The sequence below is a fragment of the Marmota marmota genome, unplaced genomic scaffold (assembly GCF_001458135.2).
Source record: "Marmota marmota marmota unplaced genomic scaffold, marMar, whole genome shotgun sequence".
Taxonomy (NCBI): domain Eukaryota; kingdom Metazoa; phylum Chordata; class Mammalia; order Rodentia; family Sciuridae; genus Marmota; species Marmota marmota.
In genome coordinates, this window is record NW_026000221.1 from 6819803 (window position 1) to 6831331 (window position 11529).

General features: G+C 34.5%; 1 protein-coding gene across 2 annotated transcripts in view; it reads right to left on the reverse strand.

Annotated features, from left to right (window-relative positions):
- The window catches only part of Trim36 (tripartite motif containing 36), a 36158-nt gene extending 24629 nt beyond the window's left edge, over window positions 1–11529 (reverse strand). Inside the window, exons 1-4 of one of the 2 annotated variants that reach the window (XM_048792005.1) lie at window positions 11356–11523; window positions 8383–8617; window positions 5161–5190; window positions 664–989 (exon numbers count right to left, since the gene is read on the reverse strand). In XM_048792005.1, the coding sequence (XP_048647962.1) occupies window positions 664–989; window positions 5161–5190; window positions 8383–8617; window positions 11356–11382 (618 nt within the window). In that variant the 5' untranslated portion in view covers window positions 11383–11523. Of the gene's footprint in view, window positions 1–663; window positions 990–5160; window positions 5191–8382; window positions 8618–11355 lie in introns of both variants that reach the window. The other variant, XM_015488595.2, reaches the window with a different exon arrangement.

Consider the following 11529-nt stretch of genomic DNA (forward strand, 5'->3'; position numbering starts at 1 on the left):
GTTCTTGTGAGCATTATTAAACAAATTATCCAGAATGTTTAAGACAATGCATATTCTACCTGAGATATTTTAAACTTCAGAATATTGAGAATATCAAGCTGCAATTGCCCTTTACTCACAGTACAATTTAAGCTAACTACAAATATCAGAAAAAAAAAATGTGTTTCCAAACCAAAACTTATGGGCAATTTTGAGTTTATCACACTAAAGCATAAAAGCTTTCTAAAACATTCCAATCAGAGAGATATCTTTCCCCTATTACTCAGAGTTATCAGTATGAAGATTCACTTATTGTATTGGATTACACTGGATTCTAATAGAATGAAACCCAAGTTTATCTAAAGGTTGGCCTTCTAAGAGGGAGATTTTTAGCCCCACACTACATAACTCCAAATAAGTGGACTGGGTCTTAGATTCTTGTACTATTCCTTTTAATGTTACTTTCTTTCTGTCAAGTTCCAGACTCAACCTTTTTTTTCTTTAATATTTTTTGGTTGCCAATGGATTTTTACTTCATTTATTTATATGTGGTGCTGAGGATCGAACCCAAGGCCTCACACATGCCAGGCAAGTGCTTGACCACTGCGCCACAATCCCAGTCCTCATAATATTTTTATAACATTAAATTTATAACATTAAATATTTTATAACATTCTAACTTACCTTGGGTCTAAAGTTAGTGGTGGGGCCCACATACTCATGCTGAGCTTTTACAGTTCCCCAAGGATGATAAATTTTGAAGCATTCATTGCAGTAGCTTGCACTACAATCCATGCAACTTTTGGTGGATTCTTGAGGTGGTGGTTTACAAAGGTCACACATAATGGCTGTGGCTGCCCTAGCTGCCTGCCGGTATCTCTCGACAATAGTTTCCAAAGTGAAATTTCGAAACAGACCATTGATTCCTCGTTCTCCAAGATCCACATTATGTTCACAGCCAGGGCAAGGGAAAGTAGTTGTCTTAGGGGTCAATGAATTGCGCTTCCAGCCTGTATAATTAGTGAATCCTTGTTTAGTTACATCAGTAGCAAAATGATTGAAATGAAGAAAAGAGGAGTCACGTTTTAGAAAGATGTATCTACAAATCTATTCCAAAAGCATAATACCCCAAACGGTTCCATTTGAGTTGATTTGCATTCTTTTCTAAAAACTATTTTTATTTGATATGCAAAATACAAGCTCAACTTTTTAAATAGCTATCAGATCAAAGAGAAAAAGAAAATACAGTAAATCCCATATAAAACCCATATTAAAACAAATACAGGTATAAAGATAAAACATATGATACAATACTACATGGGAGGAGGATCTTTTGAAATTACATAATTGACATTTATATAGTTACTTTTATATACTATATCCAAAGGCATTTAAATGAACACAGTCATAGCTGAGAGGAAATGGGTGGATGCAAAAAAGAGCACAGGTCTTTAAGCTAAGGCCCATGGAAAATCTCCACGCAGATCCACAAACTCTTTGATACCATGCACAAAATTTTCCACCCATCTATTTATTTATACATATTTTATATGAACAATCTAATTTTATTTTATTCTCAAAGGAATATATGGATCACAAAAGTTTAGGAACCACTACAATAGAAGGTTTCCCACTGTAGTATTGTTTTATCTAGAAAAATTCATTAGGCAATATCATTAGGTTAAGTGAGTGCAATCTATAGAAGAGTAAAAAACTCATTCATAGACCTAGAATTTAGTAACTTTAAGAGGAACCAACCATTTATTATCTTCTTATAACCTGAAACAAAGAATCATTAAATTACTTATTTGTTATAAATATAAGGGTTATATTACAAATAATTTTATAATATAAAACAACATATTTTGTTTAATATTATCATCCTGATTTTTTAAAAAAATCAAGAAACCAAACAATGACAATTCTCACCGCCAATTAGGTCCCATAAATCCAGTTGTCCACTGAACATCGGTGCATGCACACCACATTCCTTCCTCTCATTTAAAAGCCTATTCTTTAAAGTATGTAAGCTTGACTGACCACAAAATAACTCACTTAATATAAACATAAACTTCATAATTTACAGCATCCTTTTATACACTACAATGTATCTAATACCGAAAATGAATGGTTAAACTCAGTCTATCGCATTTAATGTCTACATTAATACTGCCTTTGCACATGATTATGCTCACTCTCTTGATGCCTGGCATGAGAGCACTATAGGTAAAATATAACAATCAGCCCACAATAATACTTATTTGAAGTGACTTAATACCATGCTAAAATGGCATTAGGCCCCCCAAATCTACTTATAAAACAAACATGCAGAATATTTTAATATCTCTAATGATATTTTAACTTTAATGCATATGAAAACATATGCATTTTATATCTCATAAAAATTTGAAATTTCCACCCAAATATATTTTCTTATAATAATTTTAAGAACATGCAATTCAGTCCGGGATGTTTCACACCACAGCAGGCATATAATGAAATAAGCAGCAAAGCTGTTTTTAAAACACATGCTGATGAAAATTTCATTTAATTAAAAAACAAACTGAACAACTCTGGAAGAGGTATAGTGCAGTGGTCAAGTTTTAACAAATGTAAATTCACAATTAATTGCATGCTTCCACACATGAGCAAAGTGATGGGAATTTAAATGAATGTATAAATTATCTCAATAGTCAATATTTTTATTTTTACAAGAAGGCTATTATTGGTTTTATGAAGGTTGTGATCAATTAATGAGATAAAACAAAATTAAATCATGACAATAAAATCATGCTTTAACATGTACACTACTGGTGATACTCAGATTTTTGGTCTTCGTGTTTAGAAATTTCAAAAAAGATGTTTCATCCCTTTTCTGTATACCTGTTAACTTACTTTTGCAGTCAAAAAGAAAGGGTAAAGCATCACATTGAACTTCTTAAATCAGGTAAAATGTTAAATCAAGGCATGAGTATTTTTAACCTAACTTATTTGAATAGAAATGTTGGCTATTTTTCTATATAGATCTTGAAAGCTCTCAATTTTTTCTCATGAATGCTGCAAAACTGACATTTTATTTCATCTGTCCTATACTTCTAACACTGTTTTGATAAAAACAATATATGTTTAGGGCAAAAAATTAAACAGGACAGATTCAAGGGTATTCTGGGGAGGTAAACCTAATGAAAAAATTAAAACAGTGGAACTAAGAATACAATGTCATACAGTCAACTTTCAACTTTCTATAGCTATATAGTAATTAACCAATGTGGATATCTAAATTCAGTTAAATAAAATTTAAAATTCAGTTCTCTGGCTGCACAAGTTGCAGCTTGAATATGCAAGAGCACTAGGGGCTAGCGGCTACCAGATTGCATGGTGCAAATCTGAACATTTCCATTATCATAAAAAGAAATGTTCTTGATTTCCAAATCAAGAAACCAAACAATGACAATTCTCACTACTACAATATTGCTTTATTGCATGATATAATGAAAAAGAAAACTAATGATGGCTTGCAATGGGAAGGAAGTATTGGAGGCCAAGCAATAGTCAATTCGTAGCACCACAATATTTGCAAATTATATTAATACTATCAATTTGCAAAATTTATTCTTTTCCCTGTATATATATCTTCACTTCAAAGACTGATTAAATGTAAGCAAACTGATTTATAGCAAATTCTCCAAAACAGTCAACTTTCAGTCATATATTTTACCATTTAAATACCAAAGAGAAAATAAAGTATTTCAAAAGAAAAAGAGTCAATTAATAAAAGTTCCAAACTTCTGCTAGTTACCATCCTCTTCCACAGTCTGGCTGCATATAACTTCCCCACTATTACACCTAGCCAACAACTGGTATACTACCACTCCCCACACCAGGCATTCATGTTGGGCTTCTGGTGTCTGGCAATGAGCTGATACCTTACACTGCCACATTAATGTTTCTTTTGGCATATACTGACCATCTGATGTCCATGATTACCTTTACTCTTTGAATATTATATTAGAATTCTTCAACTTACAAAAACTATTTTTCTCAGCTACCTTCTGAATCAAAAAGGTAATAAGAAATAAACTTATTTTAAGCTAGGTACAGTGGTTACCTATAATCCCAGCAAGTAAGGAGGCAGAGGCAGGAGGATCACAAGTTTGAGGCCAGCCTCAGCAACTTAGCAAAACCCCCAGCAATTTAGTGAGATCCTGTCTCAAAATTAAATAAAGGACTGGGGATATAGAGCTCAGTGATAAAGTTCCCCTAGGTTCAATCCCTAGTACCAAAACAAAAATAAAAAACAAAGAAAAAAAATTATTTTAGGAAAACTATTTCTCTCCTTCTAGTTACTAATTTTCAACATTTAAAATGGTCTTAGACTTACTAAATCCTCACTGAAGAATGGCTATAAAACTTTACAACAGATGCAAAAGAAGGCAAGAAAAACAGAAAAGGGATAACATTTCAGGTCTTTCTTATTCTCCAAAGAGCAAGAGGGTACCACCAGCATTACACAAGAAAAGTAGTCCATTTTACTTTAAAGGTCAACTAGAGTTTAAAAAAAAAAAAAAAAAAAAAATTTTTTTTTTTTGATAGGTTGGTCCATCTTTCACACAGAATACTTCAGAAAGCCTAAAAAAAGGAGGGTACATTATCTACCTCAAGTGGTTGAGACCTCAGGTGTTAAAACTCTGGTGCCAATACTTTAAACATAAAAAGACATCATATTCATAAAAAAGCAACAATTGTTATTAACTGCAAAAATAATCAACAAAGTAATCAAAATTTCCAATACATGAGAAAGTACTGGCTTATTTAGTCTCCCCAATGTTCCTATATTAAGCTTTGTTCCACTAAGTAAATGTAAGAAATTTTCAGGTGCCATATATTTTTTAAAAGAACAAGCAAAAGGAATACTTATCATTTTCTTCAAAAAGGTGTTGCATGCATACTGACAAAATGCAAGCACTAATAATCAGTGTTCCCCCCTTCAAAACATCAGAACTTGCTTGAAATTTTAGTCATGTTGACCTTTAAGTCGTTTCAGCACAATTTGTTCATTTTCTACATAATTTTGAAGACTTGACCACTGATGTTAAATAACCTTATATATACACAAGATAACATAATCTAAATTTAACACTATACTGCCTTTGGCCACAAAAGCAATAAAGCATTTTCTACCTCTCCACCCCAAAGATCTCCGTTGTGAAGCTGTGAACAATGAACAGAAAGCTGGATTTAGAATTTAATTTCAAAGAGAAGATTCACAACTTGTTAACAAAAGATAAAGCAGTAACTGTGTCCTGTACATAATACAATTATTGAATTAACAGTAAAAATGTGTTTTTCCCAGTACACATGGTATTTAAACATTCAAGTTATTGGAATTCAGAATTCATCATTGTTGGTGCAGTGCTTAAGGGACCTATACTTTGTTCTATACATTTATGTTTTTAAACAATCCTATTTCTGGTAACTGTTAGAAAAAAAGGTAAATCAAATTCTCAAGTTTGTCTTTTACTGACCCAAATATTACTAAAACTGGGTATCTTTTTCTGTAAATAAACATTATTAGCACTGAATATATTTTTTCCATTTTTTATTTCAGGAAAATTAAAAAAGAGAAAACTTGTACATATATGATCAGAAGCATGAGACAATATAGCTCTTTTTATAAAATATGCAATTATGTTATACACACAAATTTTACTCTCCTTTTAAGGAACTCTTTTATCTAAAAAGCTCTATCAAACGTCTAAGGCAACATTATCCAAATGAAATACAGGAGCCAAAGTTAAAATATATGTGATTTTAAATTTTTCAGTTGCCACATAAAAAAATTAAGAAACAAGTGTAATTAATTTTGATAACATGTTATTTAACTCACTATATTCAAAGTACTGTCATTTCAAAATGTAATCAATATAAATATCTTAATGTTTTTTTACCCTAAGTCTTTAAAATTCATTTTATACTTACAGCACATCTCACTTCAGACTAACCACATTTCAATCACTCAACAGTTGCATGTTGCTAATGGCTACTACATGGGACAGCACAAATCTAATTCTTTATTAAACCAATGGCAAAAGTAACTTTTAGAATTCTATTCTTCCCCTTCTGATACCTGTGAATAATGTTTCTGTTTTCCTTCTCAAGTATGTATAACTGATAAAAACAAAGAAAAACCCTGTCAGAAAAAAAGATGGGCAGTGATATTACTGAACCATGAATCCATAAATCTGTCCAAAAAAATACTACAGGCAAATGTCCAAACAGAAGATAAGTAACATTACATCTGTAATAGAATGAGTTCTATTAGTTTAAACCTAATGATCATGTGATCATGTGGAGGACAATCCTAAAATTTATATTCATCGATACAAACTTTCAGGAATGATTATCATATTTGAGGCATTCTCGCCCTTTGGGTCCTCTAGTTTATCTATTCAATTACTCAGTATGAGTGCTTGACAAAGAATTATACTCTAAATCTGGTATCCCTTATGAACCTTTGTACAATGCTAGGCTAGTTATTGTACACTTTTTCATAATATAGGTCTATTTTATTTACCTCTTCAGCATTTAGTCTTACCTGGTAACCAGTGAGCACTCAAAGTATTTGTTGACTGAATGAATATAGCTGGTATTCAGTAAGGCAAAGAACTTCAGTGCTAGAGAAATCGGGCAGTTGACAGAACTTGCTCAGCACACTGCTCGAAGCAGAATCCCCCTCTACAATACTAGCAGATATTGGTCACCCATACATTATTTAAAATAAAGACTGCATACATTGATGACCTACAAAAGCTGGAGGAGTCAGAGCTAAAGACATGTTTTAGCAGTCCTGCACTATGTTGAGCTGGCACAATATTCTTAAATAATTTGAATTAACTGCCAATGTTTTCACTTAAAAACCATTACCAGGTTTGTGACAAAATAGTAAATCTGACCATTGGTGCCCTCAATTCCACAAATTCATTTGGTGCCAAGCAGCTTCTGCCCTCTTTGACAAGGCAAGCATTCTAATCCTAGCCACGGCCCACTGTCTCCAACAGGAAGGTCTAGAATCAACTGGCTGCTGGTTTTCCTATAATGGTTAAGCTAATAGGAAAATGCATCTATATTGTATTGTACAATACAATATTTTACAATATATATATATGATATTTCTATTTATACAATATTTCTATACCAAAAAGGTAAAGTGAAAAATTGTTCTGTGTTTATTATGCTTGTGACCTAAAATTTTAACATATGCGACTTAAAGACATCCTTCTCTGGGGAAAAGAAAAAAGTTTACATCATTAAAAAGTTACTCCTAATACTATAAGAGAAAGAAACTGACAGAAGGATTAAATTTAAAATCATAAAGCTCAAACTGGACAGAGCTGAAGCTCTGAGATCTGAAATTTATGGCCATTTAAATACTACCAAGAACATATTTTTTACCCACCTCAGACCTCAGTACCAAGAATTTTGTGTACTAAGAATTTCAGCATTAGCCGGGTACAATGGCACATGCCTGAAATCCCAGTCAAAATCCTAGCTTAGGGGGCTGAGACAGAAGGAATACGAGTTTAAAGCCAGTCTCAGCAAAAGCAAGGCACTAAGGAACTCAGTGAGACCCTGTCTCTAAATAAAATACAAAATAAAGCTGGGGATGTGGCTCAGTGGTAGAATACCCCTGAGTTCAATCCCCAGTACCCGCCCCCCACAAAAAAGAATTTCAGCAACTCCAGTGATTTTTAAGTTACTTTGTAATAAGTTAATCCTGTAATAGCTACCTAAGAAAAAGTAACACTACATCAACAGGAAACAATTTACATGTTGGTAATATGATAAAAGTAATAGTATATGTGCTCTATATTAAATCAGATCTACTTTATACATTATTACAGAATTCTGCTGTTTGTGATGTTCAAAATTCTTATTTTTAAAATAGATTAAGAATGGTTAAAGAAAATTCTCAAATGATATCAAATAATTTGTCTATAAATAAAGTTTTCTAGGACTTGCCTTTATGTAGTTCCATTTCTAATTCTGCAGTATTTATTTGGGTATTACACATATGGATATTTCTCTGGTAAGTATATCACTAATCCAATGTTTTATCATATCAAAGACACCATAGGGTCAGAATATCCCCTAAATATAGACACAGTTAATAAGAGGTTTATCACAAAGATAGGGTTCAATATCCAATATATGCTTTAAGGGCATATCAAAAAACAAGAATTCATTTTCATATTTTAACTGGGAGTAATCTCTTATAATTATAGTTTTAGTTTATCCACCTGGAAAAAGTTAACATTTAAAATGATAAAAACAATTTTCTTTCCACAGTTATTCCTAAACATGAAAGTACCCCACCCCAACCCCAACCAAGGTTCTGCCACATACCTGGTCTGCTAATTCTGTCAATTTTATCCATGCTAGGGGAGGAAAGCCGAAGTCGAGGACTGCTCTGATTGGAGTTGTCTGATCCCACTTCATTGAATGAATCATCAAGAGTCAATAAGAGTTCTTTTACACATTTATGACAGATACTATGTTGACAAGGGAGAATCAGTGGGTGGGTAAACAACTCCTTGCATGCTGGGCAAATGAGCTCTCTTTCGATATTCTTAATAGACACCTTAAAATAAAACAAAATCAAGAGTCAAAAGCTCACAGAAGGCAGCATTTTATCATGCTTATAGCTCTTGTAGAAAAGCATATGCTTTAAAAAGTTAAGAGATTTTTAAAAATCTGAAGCTCCCTCAGACTACCCAATTTTATGCCATCAACTGTCCTCCAATATCCATAGCTCAAAAATCAGAATCAAGGGGGGCAGGCACCTGTAATCCCACCTACTAAGGAGGCTGAGGCAGGAGAAGTTCAAGTTCAAGTCTGGCCTGGGAAATGTAGTAAGACCCTGTTTCAAAATAAAAATATAAAAAGGCCAAGGTATGTAGCTCACAGTAGAGCACTTGCCTAACACATGCCACAGCCTAAGCTTAATCCCCAGTACTGGAAAAAGCAAAACTGATCAGACACGAGACAAAAAGAAATATAAGTATAAAAGAAGTTGGCATAAAATATCAGGAGACCATAATAGTCTATCAAAAAATAAAAAGTCATTCAAAACATCATGAATAACTCAATGATTTAGGAACTCGGTAATATTCTAAAAAAATTACTTCAATAAAGAAGTTTAAATATGGGCTGGGATTGTGGCTCAGTGGTAGAGCGCTCGATTAGCACAGGCGGGACCTGGGTTCCATTCTCAGCACCACATAAAAATAAAGGCATTGTGTTGTGTCCATCTACAAAAAAGATTCTCTCTCTCTCTCTCTCTCTCTCTCTCCTTTAAAAAAAAAAAGAAGTTTAAATATAACACTAAGAACAGATTGTATTCTTACTTGGTACATTGTTTTGAGAGTGGCAAATAACAAAAGCTGATAAAAACTAGGCTAGCCTATATGTTCACAGAATCCTAGTTGAAATCTATTTACAAGTGGAATTATCAGCAATTTTTTCACCATTTTTAATATGCTGTAATGCAGTTAAAATGCTTGATGCTTTCATGCTACATATCAAAGCCGTTACCATAAAAGCACTTAATAAATACTAAAAGGATGTAAAGGATTAAAAGGCACCATTAAAAGTATTTCAATACTATAGACTTTCATTATTTCTTTTTTTTTGTAAATTTTTTTATTTATATATGACAGTAGAATGCATTACAATTCTTATTATATATACAGCACATTTTTTCATATCTCTGGTTGTATACATAGTATATTCATACCAATTCGTGTGTTCATACATGTACTTTGGATAGTTATGATCATCACATTCCACCATTATTAATTATCCCATGCCCCCTCCCTTCCCCTCCAACCTCTGCCCTCTCTAGAGTTCGTCTATTCCTCCCATGCTCCCGCTCCCTATTTCACTATGAATCAGCCTCCTTTCTTTATTTTAAATGAGAAACATTTTAGATTCTTATAACTAAAAAGTTGAATTACTTCATATTGCTTTCCCTTCCTTGGCCTATGTGTTTTCTCATGTAACCTGAATTTTAAATGTTATGAATCTATAGTCAGCATCTCTGCAATTTTAATGATGTCCAACATTAAAGGACTCAACCTCATTTCAACTCTTAACATTACAATGATTTCAACTAGTAGAAATACACAGAGTTAAAATGTAATTAATACACCCATCCTTTTTAACATCTTTTTTTTATTTGTTCTTTTTAGATATACATGATGGTAGAGTGTATTTTGACATACTACATATGCATGTAGTATAATTTATCTTAAACAAAAATGTATGCTAAACTATTTCCCTTAAAATGTCACAAAGAATTTTAACAATCCTTAATGATTTATTAACACTAGAGACAAATGCTTTTATCACTTTCATTGTAGTTCTCTTGCTGCATCAGTCAAATATTTAATAAAGGCCCACTTGTCAGGATTTTAATAAATCTGGAAATGAGATACCACACCTACAATTCACACCAAAGATACAGAACATTCAGTTTATCTCATTTCACAAAGAGTTCGACAATAATTCAAAGGAAAATATTGTACTGAATGTCCAAAATTGATTTTCACACCCCATTTGTGTATAAAACAATACCCTTAATTAAGGTCTACCTCTCATTGGAAGAAGATCTAACAACCATTTTTCTTGTACATGAAGCATTCACTGTCTTGAATTTAGCTTTATAATCACAATAAAATAATTCTTACACAAAAGAAAAATTAATTGTCCATTTTTTGTTTATTGAAGGAGAAACAATCTAAAAAGAAATGTAATGTGGAGGCTCATTCGCTCTTCAAAAGGGTTCATTGGAAAACTTCGGAATAAGTGTACATACGAATCTCCAAACAAAAACTCTAGTACCTCGACGGCTCCCAGGGTTCTGGCAGGCCCCACCTCGCGAGCCGGCAAAGCCAAACAGCCTTTGCTCACTGCGGCAGCACCTGGCCAGAGTCCGCGGGAGCCCTAAGACGCTCCCAGACAAAGGAGGATGGGTCACGCACCCGCCTCGCTAAAGCGAATTCTCCAGCTTGGATCCCATTAAAGAGCCCAGTCGGATTCCCCGAGGTGCTCAGGTGGGCAATCACCGACCCGCGCCCTCCTCGGGGCCCAGGGGATGACCAGTCCTTCCCTCCCAGCGTGTTTAATAAAGGGCGGGGGTGGCGAAACCAGTGCCTGGTGGGGACAGGCTATGAGGAAGCGGAGCCACCACACGACAGCCCAGGCTGCTCCGGGAGGAGAGACTCACTCCCGGCTCAGGGTGGAGGGCAGAAAAAGCCCCGGGGGTCCCCGCGCGCCGCCACCAGGGCGAGAGGAGGCAGCCCCTAGGCCCTCACTTACCAGAGAGTCTGAAGCATCCCCCTCCATGGTAGCCTTCTGCCAGGTGTCATCAACGGCAGAGTCTAAACAGGCTGGCTGGCGGCCCCGAGCAGGGTCTGGTGGGCGGGTCCCCGCGGCGGCAGTGGTGCCTCGGTTAAGAGCCGGAGGGCAAGCTGGTCAGCCGGATCCGGCCAG